Source organism: Apium graveolens, chromosome 10 (genome assembly GCF_009905375.1).
Source record: "Apium graveolens cultivar Ventura chromosome 10, ASM990537v1, whole genome shotgun sequence".
In the NCBI taxonomy this organism is placed as follows: Eukaryota; Viridiplantae; Streptophyta; class Magnoliopsida; order Apiales; family Apiaceae; genus Apium; species Apium graveolens.
In genome coordinates this window covers 47,457,866-47,484,925 of record NC_133656.1, presented here as the reverse complement: position 1 = coordinate 47,484,925, position 27,060 = coordinate 47,457,866, and the positions used below count along the sequence as shown (strand labels likewise).

At 34.8% G+C, this 27,060-nt stretch overlaps 1 protein-coding gene across 1 annotated transcript in view; it reads left to right on the top strand.

The window, feature by feature from the left end:
* The first annotated feature begins 22,988 nt into the window (after positions 1-22,988).
* LOC141690558 (uncharacterized) overlaps positions 22,989-27,060 on the top strand; it is a 33,103-nt gene continuing 29,031 nt past the window's right edge. Inside the window, exons 1-3 of the mRNA XM_074495349.1 lie at positions 22,989-23,078; positions 23,349-23,426; positions 23,566-23,619. Of these exons, the coding sequence (XP_074351450.1) occupies positions 22,989-23,078; positions 23,349-23,426; positions 23,566-23,619 (222 nt within the window). The remainder of the gene's footprint in view (positions 23,079-23,348; positions 23,427-23,565; positions 23,620-27,060) is intronic.

Here is a 27,060-nt window from a genome sequence, read left to right as displayed (position 1 = left end):
CTTTCTTTCTTCTTTCATCACACAACAACAGATAGAAAAGATGAACATGACCAAGCTTCCAATTCGCAAGCGGTTAGAAAATGTTCCGCAGTTTTCTGGAAGCGTTGATGCCGCCGTAGCTGAGGTAGGAGCTACCAATAGGCTAGGTTTTCAACTATTGATAAACCAGACTTATGTATAATATGAATTGTAATAATGGCAAAGAAATGTAAATTTATTCAGAAACCCTTTTGAGGTGTAATGACTTATAATTGTGGAATAATATGACTTATGTTATTTTTGGTATTCATCTCTGAGACTATAACTTGTGGTGTGTGTGTGTGTATATTGTGGGGTCACAGTACAGAGTAGTTGATTGTTTATTAAGATTGGGTGTTATTAAGGGAAATGGAACTCGTGACAACCCGGATCCCCGACCCCAGATTTGGGGGTGTTACAGAAGTGGTATCAGAGCTAAGCGTTATAAACCTCAGAGATGATGTGACGTTAAGATAATAAGTTCACTAAGATAATAAGAACTCTTTCCAAGTTCATAGTCGGACTACCTAACGTAGTACTGACAGTTAAAACCCTTATGGGAACCCTTATAAATATCATGATAGTAGCGTAGTTCGTTATCGTATATGGTAGCGGGACTCCGAACCCTGAGGTTGACAAGTGACAGCGCGATGATGTTTTATTACTAATTGGAGATCGGATTGTGGATCCGATAGAGCGTCCTAACGCAGGACCGGATGATGTTCATATTGAGGATGTAATGGTTGAGGATGTTGTCCTAGATGGGATTGTTGCTGAGGAGGATCTCGTGGAAGATCCTAACAAGAATGAATAAAGGACCATTGAGGAATTGATGACCATGGTTAGGGAAACTACCAGAGGTAGGATTGGCCGGTCACTACCGGAGGTTCGTTCAAGTTTGTAAAGATAGTAGCCCCTTTAACGCGGCTTACTCGTAATACTGAGAAGTTTGAATGGATAGAGAAATACGAGAAAAGCTTTTAACAACTAAAGCAAAGGTTGGTGACGGCCCCTATGTTGGCATTGTCGAATGGAAAAAGGAGATTTTGTGATTTGTATTGACGCTTCGCATAAGGAATTAGGGTGCTTCTTATACAGCATAACAATGTAATCGCGTACGCGTCAAGACAATTAAGGGAATTTAAAATTCGATATCTCCACCCATGAGCTTGGGCTCATGGCAATAGTTTTGCCCTAAAGATTTGAGGCACTACTTGTATGGAGAGAAGTGCGAGATTCACAAACCATAGGAGCTCTAGTACATTTTTACGTAGAAAGAGCTCAACATACGCCCGAGGAGGTGGTTAGAGCTAATCAAGAATTATGATTGGGAGATTCTGTATCATTCGGGGAAAGCCCATGTGGTGGCTGATGCCCTTAGTAAAAAGGAGAAACTCAAGATGATCATGTCTTTGAGAGAGTTTATAAGAGATTTTGAGAAAATGGAAATAGAAGTGAAGGTAACCGGAGCCGGTACCGAAAAGATGTTTGAGATTACAATACAGTCCGAATTATCGGAAGAGAACATATTGTGCCAGAAAAAGTGATGAATGAAGGCAGAGAGCTAACAATTAGATAAAAGATTAATACCGAGAAAGATGATAAGGGAATAATGAGGTATTCCTACAGAATTTGGGTTCCAAATGTTCAAGAGCTTAAAGATGAGATCTTAGATGAAAGCTAGTTTGAGGAATAAGATTTAGGGCAAACCCTGAATATGATAGTCAGGGAGGACGCCATCAAGATAGAAGGAACCCATAATATAATGAAGTGGAAAATGAGGATTTTAACGTATAAGATAACCCCAAGTATAAGAGAAGGATGAAACATTTCATACTAAGGAAACAGAAAGACGAGTAAGGAAAGGAGGCCCGAGACGGTACTCCTATACGGCAATTTATGGACCTGTCGAAAAAGAACTTAGACTACTATCCCCAACCACCACCTTGAGGAAACAATGCGGTGAGAAATTCTTTCAGGGCCTTTAAGTCGCTAAGCCCTTAGAGTTCCAAGGAACAAGCTGAACCAGTCGAGGCAAGAACCTCGCTAAAGGAAATATAGGAATCATTTGAGATTCTAAGTGATGGACGAATCACAAAAGACTGTTTTTGTCACTTACCCTCCTAAGAGAAGGGCCACCACTGGTGAAAGACCAAGAAAGGCACGGAGCCAGAGGTTAGAATAAACTGATTAAAGTTCAGTCAATTATTTTCGGGAAAGTAATTCCCAAGGTTATGGAGATAGTGTAAAAGCTTTAGAGTCAGAACAAAGGCGGACGAGTATGATGAAATTTGAAGCTAAGTTGTAAAAGTTGTCAAGATTCGTTCTGATGACAAGAATCCCAGAATGATGTGATGCTTGAAGTCAATGATTAGTGGGTTCATGAAATAATGATAAGAGAAAGGAAAATAAAAAGAAACTGAAGTGGAAAGGAATATAAAGGCAATAGAGTTTGAGGAATGATAAGGGAGTTGGGTATGAGGAAACCCTAAAGACTCGTAGCAATAGAAATAGAAAAGTATGTAATTGTCAGGATGAGGGTGATTCACCATGAGTTAAAGTTGATGATTGCAGGAATAAGAGATACATATATTTTATCCCATGTAAGTTGGGAGGATTTGAGGAAACCTTGAGATAGTTCGAAGGATAAATATTGAGACGCGGATAGACTGAGGAGACAAGGAAGTAAGAAATTAGGAAAATTGGATGAAGGAAGTGACCTTCAAGAATGTGAAGTATATGTAAGACCGGTGGCATGATACCCAGGAAGGGAGACACCAGGAATGAGAGATATCCCAACATTGAGATGACTGTTGAATTAAACAATAAAAGTAAATAAGGAATTATTAAGAAGAGGTTCACGTTGAACACGACCAATATCTTCCAGAACATCCTTGTTATCGTTACCAAATTAGGCAAGAAAAGCGGATAACCGTTGTTATCTTTTGGAGGCCATATTGATTGACCTCATTTTGAATACAGATGTTATTGTGAAAATTAGGCATATACTATCAAGGTGGGAATGATTGAATAAGACACCCCTATCAGGGATGTATGACTTGATTTATCCATGGAAGGATGCATGTACCCTTTTTAAAGGTGGAATTAAGGATAGAACATCGGTAACTTAAAACGAATCCTAGGGGAATGCATAAAGGTTGGCATTTCATCCTTAATAGGGATAGTATGAGTTTTGACAGTATGAATTGGAAAGGATTAAGGTAATAACAACATTTAAGGATCAGTGGAGAAATTTTTCAGAAGTATATAGGCAATGATTCTGGTATTAATAAATGGTATCTTGATATGCCCTGTATCTAGGGAATACAGGAGGAACGATTCAAGGATAACCTTAGAGGTTTTACAAGGAGAAAGGTAATATTCAAAATTCTCAAGAATAGAAATGTTGATAAAGGGAATATGACGTAATTATAATGATGCCAAGTGGGGCACGTGTTAAACCACGAGAAAGTATGGATCGAACCAGTAAAGGTCGAAATTGTTCAGGGCAATTAGAGCCTAAGATAAAAGATGTTCTAAGTATGATTGAAAGTCAGTCGTGACAGTGATTAACCTCTAAAGACTGAGGCAATAACTTATGGAAAAAGATGGTGATATTTTGTTTTTACTCATTAGATTTTAAGGAAAACATCTTCACATAAGCTGTGATTGAAATGAGGTAGAAAATTATTTGGAGGTGGTTAAAATGACATTGACTGTAAGGAAATTTTACTATCAGGAAAGGCCAAAGAGGTGGCCGACACTTTAAAGGTAAGAGGATAATTATAAGCACTTGTGCCAAAAGAATACAGTGATGATGGTTAAAGCTGTGAAGGTTGTATTATAGTTTGGAAGATTGACATTCCTTGATGACTGTGCAATACCCAACCGTAATAGTAGTTGGTAAAGGTTTAATTTGTGTAATCACCATGAGCGGGCTATCTATCTTAGAAAGTACTATCTTGAGAATGAGCCTGGACCATGTTTCAAAAGGACTAAACGAACCTTTGAGTTAAGTCTTCTATCGAAGGCATATGATTAAGAATGGTATTAACCTGCTATCATTGCTTTGATTGAAACTCTTCTGCAATTTTATCTGCTTCATGTCATGTATGTATGGCAGGATCAGGAGTGTTCTTCATGAATCATGAATGGTGAATATGTTACCTCCTTAGAAGGATTTGATACGACATGTATGGACTCCGTATGGTTAGATATTAAGATTTCATGGAAAGTGAATGACGATAGTAGGTTAGTGGTGGACCATAGTAATGCAGCAATGATTCTGCGAGTAATGAGCTGATTACAACCGTGAGAGTTATTGGAATGGATGTTGAGATTGAGTACCACTAATCGGGTCGTGGTAATGTATAAGTTATCATTGATAGACTAATTAAGTAGAGTATCTACCTATTGAATATTTATTCCTTCTTATGAAAAGAGAGTCGTATTACTATATGAGGAAGGTTGCGGTGCAAGCATAGAATTCTAGTAACGATGATGTCTACAATGAGATCCCAGATTCGATTTTCGATATCGAGGGAGTTTCAAAGGTGATTGTGTATAAGCTCGAGGAAGAGCATGGGTCCATAGAATGATGGACGGAATAGCAAAAATATTTAGGCATGTGAAATACGATGCTATAATACTTGATGTTGATATAAATACATATATGTTTTGTTCTCCTACGACAAACCTCTATAGTTCAGAGGTAGATTCCAAGCCAGATATTTTGTGGCAGTATATTTTATATATACAATTATCTTCAGTTCGTCCTTTTCTCTTCTTTTCATTTCATGTAAGCTGAGAAGAACAACCCTTCCAGAAGGGGAGGTATTGCCGAATGACTATCTATCTGTGTGATAGAAGCCTAGTAGGATACCGCCTGTTGTTTAATTGTTTGTCAAGTACTAAAGGCCGGCCACCTTCTTTACTAACTATACAATGAAACAAGTGTTCATGATCATAGTGATCTTTCAACAAATTCCTTTACTTCTATATGATTGATCAAACTTTGGGAAATAGAAACAGCTGAAAAAGGAGTAATAAAGTTGTGGTAGTATTCAGAATGGAAACACATTCGTGATACTAAGGTTGACGTGGTTATTACAAGGTTATAGAATGCTAACGAGCAAAAGTATAACCAGTATAATATTAGGAACGGAAGGTAGTAGCGATTACGAACTGGAAAAGAATGGGTATTAAGAAGCAAAAGCTCTAATGCTAAAAGCTATAATAAGAGTCTGTGCAATAGACTTGAAAGAATTTGGAATGATCACTTAACACAGATTGAGTTTTCTTACGACAATAGATCATATGTCAGTATTGAGATATCGCCTTATGAGATCCTTGAGGGAAGACAATGTCGATCTCCCTTATGTTAGGATGAAGTTGTAGAGCGCAAGATGCTCGGACCAGCAGTGGTCCAAAGGACCAAGGATATGATAGATCTAATCAGAGGACGGCTGGTAGTAGCCCAAGATGGACATGATAAGTATGTTGATTTGACACGAAAGGACAAAGAGTATGAAATAGGGGACCTAGTAATGTTATAGGTATCCCTTAAAAAGGAATTGATGAGGGTTGAAAAAAAAGGAAAGTTTAAGTCCACGAATTGTTGGACCCTTGGATATATTAAGACGTTTGGGAAGTTAGCATATGAGCTAGCCCTACCCCCGAACATGTAGCAAGTTCATAACGTGTTTCACGTATCAATGTTAAGGAAGTGTAATTCGGATGCCAGATAAATAGGGACATATGAGCGCATAGGCATGCGACCAGACATAACCTATAGGGAGCAACCAGAAAGGGTTATAGATCGAAAAGGAACAAGTGCTTAGGAGAAGGGTTATTAAACTAGTTAGAGTTTGATGGAAGAACCACAATGTGGGAAAATTTACTCGAGAGTTAGAAAGTGCAATGTTAAGAAAGTATCCCTATTCATTTTCTATCTGATTCCGGGACGGAATCCTTTTAAGGAGGGGAGACTGTAATAACCCCAATTTTTGGAAATTTTTTGAAACCCTTATGAATAGTGTTTTTGCTGAATGAGAAAACTTTTCATGCCACACTAGGTAGGGGTTCTTTTATGGATATTCTGAGATATTATTAGTACTCTATATGATAAATAAGTGTATGTAAAGATCGTCAGAATCCAAATTCGAATATTTTGATTTTTCCCGAAAATCTACCAGGTACAGAAAGAATTGAGTATAAGGTAACAGAATAAAAAGAATTTAAATTCAAGGATTAAAAGAGAGGATCATGAAAGGAACATAATGTATTGAGAAAGGTTAAAGAAACCTAAGTAATAAGATCCCGGGTATGATCCCTCAAACGATAAACGAAAACGAAAGTTAAGCGAATCGTATAACAGATCAGCGGTCATTAGGCAAGCAATTAAGAGTTAATCAAGGAGGTTAGGGATGATGATGTCATCAAACCAACAAGAAGAGGACAAGTGTGGAGGGTGACATCACATGATGACCAAAGCATGACATAAGGGAAAGAAGTGTGGTTGATTTATAACCACACAATTTTTCATGGTTAAAAATGATTAAAACAAAACAAAGTCAACCAACCAAGGCAAATCAAAACAAATCTCAAATAACACAAAAGCTCTTCCCTTTTCTTCATCAAGCTCTCGGCCAAAATAAACACAGCAACTTTAAACTGCCATATCTCCTTCAATACTCACTCAAATGTTGTGTTCTATAGCTCGTTGGAAAGGTATTGAGATGGCCTACAACTCTGGTTCACAAGTCTCATCCAAATAAGCATGGTAAGACCCTCATTTTTACAGTTCTTTCAATCGGACTTTTAGAAACTTTAAAGCCTAACTTTGTGTTCTTGATTTCTTTGGAAAGATCAAGCTTGTAGGAGGCTCCATAAGGCTTCCTAGTAACTTTCCACCCTCCAAGAAAGGTATAAATCTTCACACCCTTTATTAATAAGTTTGAATGTTGAAGTTTGGAGATGGTTTGGATGGATGAGTAGTAATTTGAATGATAAGCATGATTCGAGCTTAATTGTTAAGTAGTTTAGTTGAATTTGGAGATGTTATAATATATGATTGGATTGAGATCCTTGAACTTATTATGACTGAAATCAGTAGCATTGATGTGTATCTTTAGTTGTTGTTGATTGGTAGTTGGATTGATATGATTTGGAATGGTAAAAATTTGGGAAATCGCGTAAACATAGCCGTCGTAATGTCCGATTTACTTTAGACTGTTTTTGCTCTTAACATCAGGACCCGAGAACTCCCTGTTAGGTTTTGACCATTACCATGATTAGATATTTCATGTTACGAGCTTCGTTTTGATATGTAGTTCGTTTGATTCCGATGTACGGTTTAGGAGAAACGACCGTTTTAAGTAACGGCTTTTCGCGACCGAACCATTACCCCTCGCTTTACTTTGAAACCTTGGTTAAGGACCTTAAAAGACTAATTGGGGTATGAAACAATTATGTTAAGTGGAATAAGCAGTTGGTAAGGTACTCGCGAAAGAATCTCCTTAAAACCCTTAATGGTTAATTTATTAAAAATGGTGGAGCCGAGAGTACTCGAGCGACTTAAGTGAATCGTTAAGCGCGAAAGCGAACGTTAGGACTCTAAATGGTTAAAGTCTAGTTTCTTAAGCGACCGGGGTTTAATTCCGACTTATGTTGTTGTTCATAGGTTATCGGACCCACTCTAAGCTTAAGTCTATCCGGGAGCACTCAGGCAAGTTTTCTACCCGTTATACTGTTGTTGTGATGTATATCTGTATATGCATGATCTTGTGATAAATGTATATTTGTTATTAGCAAATTCTTGCTATATATTATAGCATGTGATATGGTATATATGCATGCCTATTTCATATTCTTGATTTATATATCTGTTGGTTCAAATGCTTATAGTTGCGTAATACCTATGCTAGAGATAAGCGGTATTTGAGTTTACCCTTAGTATAGGGGATAAAAAGGTGAACATATTTCTAAACCGGGAGTCGATGTTCCCGAGAATATTATATATATTATATATATATATGGTTATAGTTTTCAAAACTATTAATCAAATAAGGTTTATTCGATAACTTTAACTTTATTTTATTTATTGAATATTATTTCGAATATACATTCGAGGACTTATGACTCCTTTGATTGTATTAATTGAATATTATTTCGAATATTCATTTGAGGGCTTAAGACTCAGTTTATATTATTTAATGATTATGATTTGGATATTCATTTGAGGATGTATGACTCCTTTATTTATTTAATGAATATTATTTATACTATTAATTTGAGGTATTATGACTCCGCGTATTATTTAATATTCTTTATTTTATTAAAGAATAATGTTCGATAATCAAACTTACTTTTGATTATTCAAATAAAGATATTACTTTCGTATAAGTATATCTTTGATTGTTTACTATTCATTTCAAGTATAAGTTTTCCAACTTCTACCTCAATTATTCTTTATGAGAATATTATTTAAATAATAATATTCAGATATTTTCTAAATACATTGGGACTGATTTATTTTATTAAATCAGCATTGCTCCAACCACTCCTTAAAGTGTTTTCGAGTCTTCAAAATGATTTTTAAAAGTTAGAGCGGATCCCAAAACTCATTTTTATATTTATGATCTTCCTTTTTAAAGGGGATTTAAATACTCGCTCAAAACCAGAGGGATCCGGCTCTGTGGTGTATTTTATATTCGCAACAAGGTTGCAGTTTTGGTAAATGAATTGATTACTTACCCAACATTCGGGAAGTAAGTCCATCTATCGAGTCGGCATAAGCAACATGGGCTCAGTGGGCGTCCATGATAGTGTAAGTGGCTCAGTGGGAGTCCATCAAATGCATAAGTGGCTGAGTGGTAGTCCAGCATAAGGTCCTATTGCGACCAGGGTGATGACCAGTGGGGAATTCATCCATCTACTAGTAGAAAAGGTTACTTATTGGTATCTTTGCCTGATCAGCAAGATATCAGGTTTATGCCAAAATTCTTTCCTTTCCAAATTTATTGGATATTGCAATTCTGTTCATACTTTACATGACAGAGGTTTTCAGGAAACGTATGTATATATAGGTGTATATATATATATCGGGACTTAATGAAGTATATCATAACTTCATTTCCTTTAAAATATTTCAAAGATTGAATCTATTCAAGTCTTATCTTGTAGTCTCATCAGTGTGATGAACTTTTGAAACTAATTATAACTTGAACGGTGGTAGTTCAAGTAGTATTCGGAAAAGATATAAGTATATTGGAGTATCTTGTAACTTCATCTTTTAAACTTATATCTAGTAAATGATTATCTTATGCATATCAAAGACTTTCAGAAAAACGTTGAGACAAGATTAGATATATGAGATCACCTTGCAACGATATTTTTATACAGTTATAAACTGGAACTTTATGTAAATTATACATGGAAGAGGACTTCCAAGATTTTGAAAAGTATATATGTATATATACTAAATATTTTGCGACTTCATCGCATTAAGATATCAAACTTGGTTCATTTCTTTTGACCAAGACTTTCATGAGTACTATGAGAAGGCTCGCATATTGTAAATCATTATACATATTATTTTGGTGGGCTTGCTGCTCACCCTTTCTTTCTTCTTTCATCACACAACAACAGATAAAAAAGATGAACAGGACCAAGCTTCCAATTCGCAAGCGGTTAGAAAATGTTCCGCAGTTTTCTGGAAGCGTTGATGCCGCCGTAGCTGAGGTAGGAGCTACCAATAGGCTAGGTTTTCAACTATTGATAAACCAGACTTATGTATAATATGAATTGTAATAATGGCAAAGAAATATAAATTTATTCAGAAACCCTTTTGAGGTGTAATGACTTATAATTATAGAATAACATGACTTATGTTATTTTTGGTATTCATCTCTGAGACTATAACTTGTGGTGTGTGTGTGTATATTGTGGGGTCACAGTACAGAGTAGTTGATTGTTTATTAAGATTGGGTGTTATTAATGGAAATGGAACTCATGACAACCCGGATCCCCGACCCCAGATTTGGGGGTGTTACATTACAGGTTGTAATATCCCATATTTGCAGATATTATTTTTATTAATAATTGAAATGTTTATGTGATTTTTATATGAATTTTAGTGATTTATCTGGTAATTGGAGTTGATGTTTTGGATGTTTATATGTGAAATTCTTTGAGTATTTTAATTATTATATATCCAGAATAAAATATAGATAATTGTGATATTTTTCTGGTAATTTTTGGGCAGTTATATAATTTTATAATGATTTATGGATTTATTTATTTTTTCTGAGTAATTATAAAACTATTTTATAAAGCCGGGAATCGTCCAACTTCAACTGTTTTTGCTTGTTTACAACCCAAAACTCTTCTGAAAACTCCTTCTTAACCTAATCTCGATATTCTGAACATTTTCCGTGTTTTAATTTTTTTCAATCCGGATTACTGTTTGACCTGTACGCATCTCAGCGTACAATTTTCGATACGATAATCATTTTGATAAAATAACAAAATCCGTATTATTGGAAGACGGGATATTATTACATTATTTTTGTATATAGTGTTTTATAAGAAGCTTAATTTTGATAATTATCCGATGCTGATATTAATTGTATCGTTTTTATAGTTACTTAGCGGTTAAGTAATCTATTTTCGAATCGTTTTGCAGTTACTTAGCGGCTAAGCAACTAATTTATCGATCCAATATGATCCAACGCGTACCAATATTCCATAAGTATAAATAGTTTTTTTATTTATTGATAATCATTATTATAAATCAGATTTTTATTTTATTTTTCAGAAAAATCATAAAATCCCCTAGTAATTGTTCTTCATGTTCTTGATAATCAATCTGAAATTTGAAGGTGATTATGGTTTCGGATTTTGACGCTCATGTAGCCGTTTTGAAGCCCTCAATCTCCCCTTTCCTATTCCACCATCAAAATCATCGGAGGATTGGTAATTTATAAAATTGAATTTTTAGGGTTTATGTAATAACCCCAATTTTTGGAATTTTTGACCCTTATGAATAGTGATTTTGCTGATTATGCTGAATAAGAAAACTTTTCATACCACACTATGTAGGGGTTCTTTTATTGATCTTCTGAGATATTATTAGTACCCTATGTGGTATATAAGTGTATGTAAAGATCGTCAGAATCCAAATCCGAACACTTTGATTTTTCCCGAAAATCCACCAAATACCGAAAGAATTGAGTATAAGGTAACGGGATAAAAAGGATTTAAATTCAAGGATTATAAGAGAGGATCATAAAAGGAATATAATGTATTGAGAAAGGTTAAGGAAACCCAAGTAATAAGATCCCGGGTATGATCCCTCAAACGATAAACGAAAACGAAAGTTAAGCGAACCGTATAACAGATCAGCGGTCATTAGCCAAGTAATTAGGAGCTAATCAAAGAGGTTAGTGAGGATGATGTCATCAAACTAATAAGAAGAGGACAAGCATGGGAAGATGACATAAGATTGATGACCTAAGCATGACCAAAAAGGAAGGAAGTGTGGTTGATTATTAACCACACAATTTTACATGGTTAAAAGGGTAATTAAACAAAACAAAAACCTAGCAACCAAGAAAAACAAATCACAAACACAAAAACACATCTGGACTTCATTTTTCCAAGAGAAGCTCTCGGCCCTTTTCCATTTTCAAGAAGAAAAAAACCCAAATCCAAGTTCCAAGCTTCATTAATTAGTGAGGTAATTATCTAAGGTTCCTTATGCATAGATATAGCTATCCTATAAGTTTATGCTTCAAATTCCTTCACAATCTCTTCCTAAAATTCATGGAAGAAGAGGGTGAATAGTGTTTTTCAAGAACTTAAAATTTTGTTCTTGAGTTTTTGTTTAGATTAAGCTTTGGTAAGGACTTTCAAGGGTGATTCCAAGCTCCTTAGTTACTTTTACTCACCAAGGAAGGTATAATCTCATACCCTAGCCCTACTTTTGTATATTTAGAGTTTTTGTGTTTGGAATGGTTCATGAGAAGCTTGATTATTGTGTATTTAGAGATGTGTTGGTTTTGTGATGTGTTTGGAGTTGTAAATCTTGTTGATTAGTTAAAGAACTTATGTAAGCTTTTAGTTCATGAGTGGGAAGTAGTGTAAATTGTAAATATTGAGTTGTTGGGGCTGTTTTAGCATTGTATGTATGGATTTTGGTTGTATGGTTGAATTGTGGTTGATTGGTGGTTGATTTGGAGTAGGATAAAAATTGGTAATCGCGTAAACATAGCCGTCACAATGTCCGATTTACTTTAGACTGTTTTGTTCTTAACATCAGGACCCGAGTACTCACTGTTAGGTTTTGACCACTGCCATGATTAGATAGTTCATATTACGAGCTTCGTTTTGATATGTGGTTCGTTTGAATCCGATGTATGGTTTAGGAGAAATGACCGTTTTAAGTAATGACGTTTCGCGAACGAACCATTACCCCTCTCCTTACTTTGAAACATTGGTTAAAGACTTTAAATGACTAATTGGAGTAGGAAACATTTATGTAAAGTGTATTAGGCAGTTGGTAAGGCACTCGCGAAAGAATCGCCTTAAAACTCTTAATGGTTAATTTATTAAAAATGATGGAGCTGAGGGTACTCGAGCGACTTAAGAGAACCGTTGAGCGCAAAGCGAGCGTTAGAGTCTAATTGGTTAAAATATAGATTCTTGAGCGACTTTGGTTTAATTCCAACTTATATGTGGTTTATAGGTTACAAGACTCATCCCAGGACTTTTACCACCCCCAATCGCTCAGGAAAGTTTTCTACCCGTTATACTGTTGTTATGATGTATACATGTATATGCATTATCTTGTGATAGATGCATGATGGTTAATTAGCAAATCTTGTGATATATTGGAGCATGCTGATATGGTTTATATGCATGTGTGTTTTGTAATCTTGATATCTATCTGTTGATTTCAATGCTTATAGTTGCATAATACCTATGCTAGAGATAAGCAGTAGTTGCGTATACCCTGAGTATAGGGGACCCAAATGTGAACATTTTTCTAAACCGGGAGTCGATGTTCCCGAGTATAGTATATATATATATTTATATATATATATATATATATATTGATATAGTTTTCAAAACTATTAATCGAATAAGGTTTATTCGATAACTTTATTTTATTTATTTAATGAATATTATTTTGAATATTCATTCGAAGATTTATGACTCCGTTATTTTATTTAATGAATATTATTTTTGAATATTCTTTGAGGACTTATGACTCCGCTTATTTACTAAATATTATTCTTTATTTTATTAAAGAATAATGTTTCGATAATCAAACTTATTTTCGATTATTCAAATAAAGATAGTACTTTCGTATAAGTATATCTTTGGTTATTTAATATTCATTTCAAGTATGAGTTTTAAAACTTCTACTTCAAATTGTTTATATAGAGATTATCCTTATGGGAATATTATTTAAATAATAATATTCAGATATTTTCTAATATATTGGGATTTATTTATTTTATTAAATCAGCATTACTCCAAACATTCTAAAAATGTTTTCGAGTCTTCAAAATGATTTTGAAAGTTAGAGCGGATCCCAAAACTCATTTTTATATTTAAGATCTTCCTTTCAAAGGGGATTTAAATACTCGCTCAAAACCCGAGGGACCCGGCTCTGTGGTGTATTTTATATTCGCAGCAAGGTTGCTGTTCTGAGAAAACATTTTGATTACTTGCCCAACGTTCGGGAAGTAAGTCCATCTATTTGAGTCGGCATAAGCAACATGGGCTCAGTGGGCGTCCATAAAAGTGTAAGTGGCTCAGTGGGAGTCCATCAAATGCGTAAGTGGCTGAGTGGCAGTCCAACATAAGGTCCTATTGCAGCCAAGGTGATGACCATTGGGGAATTCATCCATCTACTAGTAGAAAAGGTTACTTATTGGTATCTTTGCCTGATCAGCAAGATATCAGGTTTATGCCAAAATTCTTTCCTTTCCAAATTTATTGGATATTGCAATTCTGTTCATACTTTACATGACAGAGGTTTTCAGGAAACGTATGTATATATAGGTGTATATATATATATCGGGACTTAATGAAGTATATCATAACTTCATTTCCTTCAAAATATTTCAAAGATTGAATCTATTCAAGTCTTATCTTGTAGTCTCATCAGTGTGATGAACTTTTGAAACTAATTATAACTTGAACGGTTTATAATTTTCATAACAGAGGTTTATGAACCTTGGCAAGATATCAGGTTTATGCCAAGGTTTTCTCCTTTCCAAATTCATTGGATATTGCAACTCTGTTTATAATTTTCATAACAGAGGTTTTCAAGAAGTGTATGAAATGTATATATATAGGTGTATATATATATCAGGACTTAATGAAGTATTTCGTAACTTCATTATTTATAATGATATTCAAAGATTGAGTCTATCCAAGTCTTTTTTTGTAGTCTCATCTATGTGATGAACTTTTGAAACTGATTATACCTTGAACGGTGGTAGTTCAAGTAGTATTCGGAAAAGATATAAGTATATTGGAGTATCTTGTAACTTCATCTTTTAAACTTATATCTAGTAAATGATTATCTTGTGCATGTCAAAGATTTTCAGAAAAACGTTGAGACAAGGTTAGATATATGAGATCACCTTGCAACGATATTTTTATACAGTTATAAACTGGAACTCTGTGTATATTATACATGTCAGAAAATTTCAAATTGTGAAAAGTATATATGTATATATATATATACTGAATTTTTTGTGACTTGGTCGCGTTAAGATATCAGCTTGGTTCATTTCTTCTTGGCCAAGACTTTCATGAGTACGATGAGAATACTCATATATTGTTAATTATTATACATATTATTTCGGTGGGCTTGTTGCTCACCCTTGCTTTCTTCTTTCATCACACAACAACAGATAGACAAGATGAACAGGATCAAGCTCCCAATTCGCGAGCGGATAGGAAACGTTCCGCAGTTTCCTGTAGGCGTTGATGTCGTTGTAGCTGAGGTAGGATCTACCAATAGGCTAGGCTTTCAACTTTTGATGTACCAGAATTATGTATATTTATGAATTATAATAATGGCAAGGAATATGTAAATTATTCAGAAACCCTTTTTAAGGTGAAATGGTTTATAATTGTGGAATAAAATGACTTGTGTTATTTTTGGTATTCATCTCTGAGACTATAACTTGTGGTGTGTGTGTGTGTGTAAATTGTGGGGTCACAGTACACAATAGTTGGTTGACTGTTAAGATTAAGTATTGATAAGGGAAATGGAACTCGTGATAACCCGAATCCCCGACCCCGGATCGGATTTGGGGGTGTTACAGTTTATATTCAAGAATTGGGACTTTTTATTTTTGGAGTTTTTGATTGTTTCTGATGGTATAGTTAGCTTTATTATGTTTAATATGATGTATTTGGACCGGTTTTATGGATGTTTTAGTTCGATTTGTTAAAAAACGAGTTCTTGAGTTTATCAAATTTTTTTAATTGAATTTCTAGGCTACTTGGTGATTGTTTGTTTATTTTGATTTCTGGAAAAGATTCGGGTGGATATAAGCATTGATTTGTGATGTTAAAAGTTAAGTTTGGTTGTGCTTTGAAGGTTTACCGGATTTTGGATGCCGGTCGCCGGATTTTCTTCGGTTTTGATCGGAAAACCGATTCTGGCAACTGGTTGCGAACATTTTTGTTAGGATTAGACTTCCGTTTTGATTCCAAATTATTCGTGTTGAAAAACCAGCCCCAGACGCGTGTTTTGGGGAGGGAATGACCTCGCCGGCAAATTCCCCGGCCACCGGAATCTGGGAATTCCCAGAAACTTGCGGGAATTTCCGGCGGTGTTCATGCGAACCCGTGAAGGTTCTTCCCGACCCGTTTGGCTGACTTGTACAACCCAGTTTTGATCTTAATTTCCCCAAAATTCTATTCTGAAAGTGTTTTTGTAGTTTATTTTAATTCTAAATCAAAAACTCTATTTTTGTAAATTCCAAAAATCCATTTTAATTTCCAGAAATTATTTAGTTAATTATTTAATAATTAACTGAATTCTTTTAAATTCCCAGAAATAATTTTACTTTATTATTTTCAAAAAATCATATTTGTTTTAATTATTTACAATTTATTTTAGTTAATTATTTTTGGGTTTAATTAATTGATTAAATTATTTAATCAATTAATTTTATTTATAAATAGTTAAATAAATATAAATTATATATAATTAATTCAAATAATACCTTAAAAAATTATTTTAAGCTTCTAAAAATTATATTTTTGGTATTAAAAAATCAATTAATATTAATATTAATTGATTTATTCCCGTTTATTCTTATTTTATTCTTAATAAATAAACCGTTCGTCCGTTTAATACGAAACGAACGCGTATAGACTCAGAAAAATATTCTTCTTTCAATAAAAATACTTTCGACACCCAAATTCTTTTGTTTTGAAAGGTCGCTTATTTTACGAATCAGTCTGAGTCGATTTTTGATCAGTAAAATCATATTTTTGACCCGATTTCAGTTTTAAATATATCGAGTCGAATCTTTTAGCGAACCGAGTCATATGTGATATGAATTATGTGATACGTGAGTTACGTGTTTACGTGCTATGTGAATTACGTGCGTACATGAGTCAAGAGTCTTGTATTTGACTATCTTCTTTGTGTGCGGGTTATCATATGGGTAGACAATAGGATTTTGACGCGCAGTTCGTCGAGTTATTATCATTTAGACGATTAAATCTATATCTTTTAATTATAAATGTGGATCATTCGAGTGATCAGGACAAGGTGTTGGATAAAGAATGAGATGGAATGGTATTGGATATCTGGCTTCTAGTAATCGCAAGAGCAGCATATGAGTGAGGTGTTGAAAAGAAGGACGGTGAAGTTTTGAGACAGAATGTCAGAATAGATGCATCATTGTGAGTGTGACTAACTACTAAATCCCAAAGGCAAGTATCCCTATCATCACTTATTGTTCAAGTGATAATTATTTTAAATCTTCTTATGCAAGTATTGCTTTCCCTATTCTCAGCTCAAAATAGATAAATATTTTACATATCGCTGAATTAAATAATTCTGTTTATGTAAATGCTCATATGTTATTCTATGTTCAGAATAGGCAACTGTTTTTACTTATCCAATTAGCGGATTTATAAATGTTTTGGATTTTGAGAAAAATGATTTGGTTGTGAATATTCCTGCCCAAGTGAATGGGGGAACAAAATTATTTCGGGTGTCGATTATTATGACCCCTTCTCAATAAAAGGTTTTAAGATTGGATCATAATTGCGTAAGTGACCGGGACGGACGGTCCAGCGGAGGGCTATTTCTAAGTGTCACATGGAATATTATGACATATTTTTTGCCACGGGCAGGTATATTGCCTTTTGTTTGAGTACTCGTGTTTTGGGGTCATGTTTCCATGAATCAAGACTCAGTGCTATCACACGGGCTGATCAGCATGTGATAGTACGTCCGTCGGAGAATGATCCCAATCTAAATTATCATATCATTTTTGATATTCATAGAATAAATGATTTATCAATTGTTTCTGTTTTGAAATAATGGTAAAATGCAGTTTTATTCATGTTCTGATTTATGATGATACTTACTTTGTTGTTAAATATCAAAGGTGGTATTAGTATAGATGATTGATGTTGACTTCAGTATGGGATGTGGTAAGCATCAAAGTTCGTATTGATATCTAATTTGGTATGACAACAAAATGAGTATTAATATCAAGAGTTCAATTTTGAATAAAGTTCATGACTCACTCCATAATCATTGCTTCTTGTTAGTGTTGTTTACGATATTTCCGTAAACACTATTTTACGAGTTTTATTCTTGTCAAGATTCAAAGTATTGCTGAAACATTTCGCCCAAAAATATCAAAATGATTTTGAACACAATTAAGGAACCAATTTCGGGGTTCCTCAACTAAAATTTTATGATTCAGCAATTATGATTTTAAATGTTCTGCTATAATGCAGATGTCGGTTTTATATCAAAATGACCATATATTCGCTATAATGATCTTACTGAGCATTTCTTTCGCTTATACTTTCCTGTTTTCAAATTTAACCTCTAGTGAGGATTAACTTGTGTTGTTTAGCTGCATAATTCGAGGAAGCAAGGAAGAACCTTTTGAAAGGTGGTTGGTCCAGGGTTTGTGAACTAGTGTAAGTTCTGTTGTGTAAAGTTTTTTATATTATATTAAATTATAGTTGTGTATTGTATTTGGGCCTAGTATACTTCTTTTGGAAGGTATAATAGCGGGTTAGTAGTGAATTGGAATTTGTTGAAAAGAGTTTTAAAATAAAGTGAAAATCTATTTATGGAATTTGGATATCTTGTTTCTAGAACTGTAACCTTAAAGATCTTGGATTAGTTGGGGTCATTTATGCTAAATATCTTCCACTGGAAATTGTTTATTGATTAATCAGGTTAATTTGGATTGAGGTTTCATAGTGACGACGAAACCCCTTGACCCCGGATTTGGGGGCGTTACATTGACCTTTTTTCAAATTCCCTAAGCTCATTTCATTGATTGAAATTGGTCTTAATTGGGTGAAATGTTTCACTAGTTTTTCTGGTTTTGCAATTTGAGAAAAATTCTTTTCAATCTTCTCATCAATCTTTTTCCATTTTTCTTTCAGCTCCAGTTCAACTGCTTCTATTTTGATCAAGTCAATGATATTCAGAACTGGTGGCCTAGAGAAAGTAATTGCTGGAAAAATCACTTTACTGACTTGAATATGAAATCCTTCTCCCCCTCACTACCTTGGGTAAGTGCATCTGTCTTCCACTTTTTGTTAATATCAAGTTCAGTAGGCTTTGAGGTTTGTGCAACCACCAATTTCTGAAGAAGGAGTTTCTGGTGAACTTGATTGAGTTGGATCTTAGTGATTGAAGTTTATAGTGCTCTCAGCCTAGTGTCCAAAGAAGCAACCTTGCTACTTAAGTCAGAATCCTTCCCGAGTTGTCGGTTAATGTCTCTCATTGTAGTGTCAGGAAGGATAAACTCTAATCTTTTAGTGATGTCCTTCTTGACTTGTCCAATTTCTGTCTTGATTTGAGTCACATCTTGACTTTTTTTAGAGAATGAATTTTGTGCAAGTGTAGAGACTCAAGGTGTGCTTGAAGAAGACTCTTGGTGCTGGCATCTGTAGTGGCTTGAAGAGCTGTTTGAGTCTGATGGATAATGTGGAATAGAGTTGATTTGAAATGATGTTGACTACAGTCTTTGCTAAACATCCATGTTGGAGTGCTTGTACTTGAGCTAGGACCTGCATCTCCCCCTATGTCCATAAAATTCTCGTCATCATTCGAAGGATCCCCAAATGTTTCACTAATATCTAACTCAAAATCATCTCCAGCTGCAGGTGGAAGAGAGTTGATTGCATCCTTGGCCCTTAGCATAGAAGCTGTTGTGTGCACCAAGTTAAGTATCTTCTCATCCTCCTCATTTCCCTGTCCATCCAAAATTTGATATGCTGGAACAGGATGAGTAAATGTCTCAGCATCCAAAGAGATAGAATCTATAATAGCTTGATATTTTCTGATATAATCTCTCTTCTTCTGCATCACTAACATTCATTGACTCACTAGCAATGGTTTCCACCCTTATATCACCTGTACTTGATTTTTTCTCATTTTCTCTCTATTTTTGCATCAAGGGCTCCCCTTAGCTTCCCACCCTCACACCCTCACCTTCACCATCTAAGGTGGGACTCCTCTCACTCACTTTTCCCAAGCTGGAAGAAGTAGCTTGCATTTGTTCACTCTTTTCCTCTCCTTTTGCCTGAGAGCAACTCAACCTCTCACTCTGTTCACTCCCTTCCCTCAATCCTATTAGTGATTGTACAACTACTAGATCATCTGCACTTGTCACAATTGTTGATGTTCTAAGTGGTGTAGTGATATTCAACGGATGAGAGACACCCGTCGAAACAGTAGTTGAGAAATTTAACGGATGACTGCTGTTAAGTACATCCATCAAGATACAATCACTAGTTGACGGATGAAGAATATCCGTCGAGAGAGAATAAATGGTAGAGTTTGGAGTTGAAACTACTATAAAATCTGTGGTGATTGATTTGAGATTATGCGCAGATTTCTCAGTAGAATCAGAAAGAAATGGCAAGTGAGCCAACAAATCATCCAAAAGATGATGCTTACTTGCTTGAGGTTTTGACTTCTCCATGAGAGTTAAAGATGGAGAATCAAGAATTGATGTGTGAATTATGTCCACATCAAAAGAGTTAGTGGGTGAGTTTTGTGTGTGAGGTGCTTCTATTGTAAGAAATTTTGGCTGTGACTCCACATTTATTGGAGCCACATCAATCTGACTTTGAGAAGGTGTTATAACTGAGTCTTTGACTGCAGTTTGCACGGTGTGTGCACCATGTGTATGCCCAGTATGTTTGGATTTATTCTTTCTTATGTAAGTTTGAGGTTGGTCTGTGTCCCTAACCCTTTTGGCATGTGCTCTTGGCTGAGAGCTTTGTTCAATAGTCACATCCTTTTGGGAGGATGCAACTAGTAATGAGCTAGATTCCTTATTAATCACTACAGTTTGTTGGGAAACTTTAGTGTGGCTAGGTTGGGTTACACACACCTCACTCTCCTTATTCTTAGGGCTTCTTTGGTTTTCACCCTGTCCCTCACCAGCCTCACTCCCCTTCACACTCCCCTCTTGGTGTTTGGTAGTTTTTAAAACCAGTTTCTTTTGAGAGAGACTAGAGTTGGTTTTATTTGACTTGGATTTAGAAACTTTTGATTGTATGGCTTGGGTAGGCACCTGTTTGGTCACTATCACAGATGCCATAGCCACAGTTGTTTGCAAAGAAATTTGTGACTGGGTAGAAGTAGAGACAGAAGTGTTTACCCCACTTCCCTGAGGTTTCTCCATGATTGGCAAGTAAATGAGGGGAACCTCACTGTGAGGATTTTCCCTGTTTAAGTCATCAATAACTCTCCTTTCTTGACCCCAATAATCAAGCTTGTTGGTTGGGTTCTCAATTATAAGATCTTCAGAAACAAAGTTAGCTAGCAACATATAGAATCTAGCATAATATATGTTCTTAGATATTTTTTATATCTCCTAGCTTATATCCTAACTCATACATCACAGAGTTTACTAAAATTAAAATACTTATCACTCAAAAGCATAAAAAGCATGTTAACAATAGAATAGCTAACAACATCAAAGTTACTAATCTTTCCAAAAAATGCTTTAACAAAATATCATAGAGAAAACTCCACTTTTTTCTAAGGCCCATTCTCCTAACCTCACCTAACTTGGAGGGATTAAGAGAATAACTCATAGAAGTAATCATGTTGCTCATATCTGTGTCTGTGTGTGGAACAAGAGTCTTATTTTTAGGCAGTTTAAAGAATGCTTATAGCGTACCACTATTAATGCAATGGTCCTTACCTTTGAAAGAGAAGGTAATGGTTTTGTCCCTAAAATTGAAAACGTCGGTAGTCCAAATATCCTCAACAACTTCACAGTAGATGACCGGAGACTCCAGCATAGCATAACTCGGTTTGCAACTGTGAATGAAATCCATCATTTTGTGATAGTCTTCAGAAGCAGCAATCTGCTTGTTCACCAATGCTACGAAGTTGTTATTTTCATATACAAACCCAGTTTGAGACATGATCTTGACTATTGGTGCCATTGTTGTGATTAAAATTAATTGCAGAAAGAGGGTTTTTGCTTTGGAGATGAAGAGAGTTAGTAGAAATTGCTTGAGAAAGATAAAAGTAAAAATGAAAAAGAAATACTCTTTTATACTTTCTCATAAATAAATGGTTAAAAATTTAAAAGTAAAATAAAGTAACCAATGAAATTTGCCCAAAATAGCCGTTTAAAAATAAATAAATTTTCGAAATTCTAATTATTATCCATCAAAATATACTGACAGGCTGTAAGTAACACTACTAGAAAAAGTAGAATAGACATCGCTTCAAAGACATCGGTTGCTTATTGCACATATGTAAAAGGTGTTTTAGACATCATTTTGAGCAAGCGATGTCTTTTGTGTTTATAAACATCGGTGTTTTAGCCCAACCGATGTTAAAAGTCTATTTTAAAAAATTTGATCAGCGCACCTTCCCCATTTCCCCCCTTAACCAAATAATTCATTCCCTCTTAAAGATTTCCCCTTATTTTTTTCCTTAGAAATATTCCCCCCTCTTTTCAACCAAATGTTCCCCTCTTTTTAGTTAAAAAAAATTAAAAATCAAAATCAAAATCATAAAACATAAAACACAGATCGTAACATTAAAACAAAAAGTCCCCTCTCTCGTCTCTCACTCTTCTGTGCTCTCATCCAAGAACACCCACCACTCTCTCAATATGCTATCTCTCTGTGTGGAATGTTGTATCTCCCTTGTGTTGTCTTCTCTCTCTCTCTCTCTCTCTCTCTGTGGGCTCTTATCTCTCTCTCTCTCTCTCTCTGCTCTCATTTCTCTCTGTGATGTCTGTTTAAAGATAAGTTGGAGTTCAAGTTTAAGTCGGGGTTCAAGTTGGGGTTCAAGTCTGAGTTGGAGGTTAAAGCTTGAATTAAGTAAGTTTTAAACCCTAATTTAGAATTGGGGGTTTCAATTTGAAAACCTAATTTTTTTAATTTTTAATTATTTGAGTGATTGTTCTTATTGTGCATAATACATTGAGCATGTTAATATAAGTTGTGCAATTTTTCATGTTTTTAATCGTTTTCAGTAGTGTTCTACATTGGGTAATTTTTCAATATTTTAATTGTTTGTAATATTCTTGAGCATTGTTATGAATTCATTTCTTTTTATGGATTTCTAGGCTGTTAATTTATCTATAGATGCACCTTGCTTGTGATTCCGACAGAAGGAGGTCCTTAATAGAAATATACTACCTCAATATGCTTCCTAGCCTCCCAACTAATGCCTTATTGAGTATATTTGTATGAGTTTACTACTGAGTTTCTTAGAGAGGTACAAGAAGGCCAACTTTGATACCCCTAACACTCCTTCAGTTTCGCAAGCCAGTGTTCAGGTTTGTATTATCAGCAAGACAACAGGTTAAGAAGCCTCAAAACTACCAGACACAAATTATTTATATTCGAAGCTAACAAATTTTCTTTTCTGGTTTAATTTGTATGTACTCTAGATGTTAATTGCCCTATGCAAATTTAGTCTCTTCTGTAAAGTTTCCGCAAAAAATCCTGGAATATAATTATTTGTAACAAAATTTATAAGATAAGTTTGTTCGAATGGCTGATATTGGATAACTCGCTTGGTAACTTACATTGTTTTTCATATATAGAAACCAATAGTTCCTGTAGATCTTTATAGAGCTGTGCGTGATTCACAACTTGTAGGAATGTTAGGTTATACAAAAGAGGTACTCCTTCTACTTATTAGATATTTCTTTCCTTTTATTATACCTTAATTTCAAATGCACGCTTGGCCCCTTGAGATTACTGTAGTATTCCAGTTCAGAACTTACAAGCCCGGTTCTCTTATTCTCGTATAATATTCAGGGTCTTCCTGTTGTTGCCATCGGTGTTGGGCTCAGCACCTATGACAAAGCATCTGTAAGTAGAACTTTTCATGTTTCTGTTTCTCATATTGCTATTAGATATCTGTATCATTTTGAATCACTCCATAGGACTAATCATGTGATGTTCTCTATAACACTTGTGATGATTATGTAGTCATTTGTGTCTTATACTTTGTGCACATATCCATTCAATACATGAACATATATTTGTACATATAGAAATGCATAGCTTCTTCTCTTTGTTACACATATCCATTCAATACATCGACATATATTTGCACATATAGAAATGCATAGCTTATTCTCTTCTTAATTTGGTAGAAGGTTATGTCTACTTATTTTTGTTTTGTATATTTGAACCGGTTTTTGATCTGTTTTGTCACACCCCAACTTAAACAGCAAATTAAATATAACTATTACAACATTTAATAATAAATAAACATACCCAAATCCAAGATCTTACAGTTTAGGGTTTGGAACAGCCCAACACTACCATCTATTACAACTGATTTTAAATACCGAGTCCTCACACAAACTACTATCACTTATTCTACCTGAGCTCGAACATAGGCATCAACATCACAGGTCTTACGGGCAATCTGCTTGAATCTAACCATAGCTGCTAGCTGTAATATCAGGGTAAAGCAAGGAGTGAGCCGAATGCTCAACAAGTGCTAAACAATACGATACAAAATATAAATCGAGAGATATATATTAAAGAATGTCAATGGGAGGACATGACCAATGATAATGAGAGATAAAACTTTGGGTGATGGCATCATTTTGTTGGTATCAAAACAATTTTAAAAGAAATCATATCTTAATCAAAATTATTTTATGACGCTACGGATTACAGCCGGTGATCAGCCGCGAAGTAATCCCGAACCTCGCTGGGTTCTAAAACATTAATGGGAATCCCTAGGCAACTTTTAAGCCTAATATAAGTGTGGAAAGGACTCGCGTCTCAGTCCAGATCCACTATTCAAAGAAAACATTTATCCCCCTTTGGGACTAAAAACACACATTTTATTTATTTCAAAAACTGATGCCGATTTATAACAAAATCTCTTTTACAGTAAACATTTTTTTTATCAAGGGATTATAGATCAACTCGAAACACGGGAAATATGGTACTGAATCTCAGGGCCATGATTCATAAAACTATACTCTATTAAAGTAACTGAATGGTTTTCATATATCAAAGATTGGACAAGGGGATTTAGTGAGGCTATTGGATATTATAAAGGGTAATGCCAAATTGGGTTTTAAGCAATGGTTTCTCATCAAGGTTCAAGTGTTGGATCATCGAAGATAAGCTTCATGAATACTACGGGTGTTAAGGTATGCAGAAATGATCTTTAACTCAGGATATATCAGAATTGTCAAGCTTCAGGATAAGAAAGAGGGGTATCAATCAATGAGGAATCACTTTGATAAGTATCTGGCTTTTAGGGTTCAAGGTAATGTTCTATAGGGGTTCAAGTATCAGGATGAGATATCAATACTTAGGAATCATCAGCATGTTAATCAAGAGAATCAACCAAGAGTTATAACTACCCTTTCTTTTATCCTCGCATTCGAATTACTTTAATATACTATCATGATAAGACCACTTTGCAATACGTACTCGAGGGTTCATGGCATTTTTATATAATTCAAAGATAAACATGAGATACGCTTAATGTAACGCCCCCAAATCCGAGGTCAGAAGATTTGGTCGTCACTATGAAACCTCAATCAAAAATAACCTGTTTAATCAAAATTAAATGCCAGCGGAAGATATTTATCATAAATGACCCCAAACTAATCCAAGATCTTTTAAGGTTACAGTTCTAGAAACAAGATATCCAAATTCCACAAATAAATTTTTCACTTTCTTTTAAAACTCTTTTTAATAAATTCCAACTCAAAACTAAACCCACTAGTATAACTTCGAAATGAAGTATACTTGGCCCAAATAAAATATACAACTATATATAATATAATATAAACAACTTTATACAATAAAACTTACACTAGTTCGTAAACCCTGGACCAACCACCTTCCAAGAGCTTCTTCTTTGCTTCCTCGAATTTCGCAGCTAAGTAGCGCAAGCTAATCCTCACTGGAGGTTAAATTTAAAAACAGGCAAGTATGAGCCGAAGAAATGCTCAGCAAGATCATTATATTAAATATAGGGTCGTTTGATATAAAACCGACATCTGCTTCAGCGCAGAACATTTAAAAATCATAATTGCTGAATCATAAAATTATAGTAGTGGAACCCCATAATTGATTCCTTAATTGTATTCAAAAACCCTTTTTATATTTTCCAGCGACGTGCTTCAGCAATACTTTGAATCATAACGAGAATAAAACTCGTAAAACAGTATTTACGGAAATATCGTAAACCACAATAACATGAAACAATGATTATGGATTGAATCATAAACTTTACTCAAAACCGAACTCTTGAGATTAATACTTATTTTGTTGTCATATCAAATTAGATATCAATACGAACTTTGATGCTAACAACATTCCATACTGAAGTCAACCCCAATCATCTGTACTAATACCACATTTGATATTTAACAACAACATAAGTATCAGCATGAATCAGAAATTGAATCAAAGCCACAGTTCACTTTTAATCCAAAACAGAATCAGTAATTTTAATCCAAAACAGAATCAGTCAATAAATCATTTATTCTATGAATATCAAAACAATATCATAATTTAGATTGGAATCCTCGAACGACGGTGTGTTGCCGCCGGTGATCAGCCGCGGAGCAACACCGGTATGCCTAAGCATATCCAACTAAACAAAGGGGCACCCAAGGCACATATCGGCCTAGCAAGGTGTTATATCCTGTATAACACATAGCTCACACTGGACCGCCGTCACGGCCTCTTACGCAACCATCCAATCTTAAAAACATTTTATTGAAAGGGGTCATAATACTCGACACCCTTAAAAACTTTTATTCCCCCATTTACTTGGGCAGGAATACTCGCAAAACCAACTCATTTTCTCAAAACCCAAAACATTTGTAAATCCAGTAATTTGATAAGTAAAATCACTTAGCTATTCTGAACATAGAACAGCAGAAGAGTACTTGCATAAACAGAATCATTTAATTCAGCGATATGTAAAACATTTATCTATTCCGAACTGAATAGGGAAAGCAATACTTGCATGATAAATTTTAAAATAAATATCACTTGAATAATAAGTGAAGTTAGAGGTACTTGCATAATATGAATCGAAATAAATGTCACTTGAATGATAAGTGAGGTTAGGGTGCTTGCCTTTGAGATTTTTAGCAGTTAGTCACACTCGTAACATCGCATCTATTCTGACATTCTGTCTCAAGACATCACCATCTTTATTCTACTAATTCTTGGGCCTGCTGCTCATGCAGTGCTGCAACCCACTATTCCATATTATTCAACTCTAGCTTTTATCCACTTCATCTGGTCCTGATCGTCTTG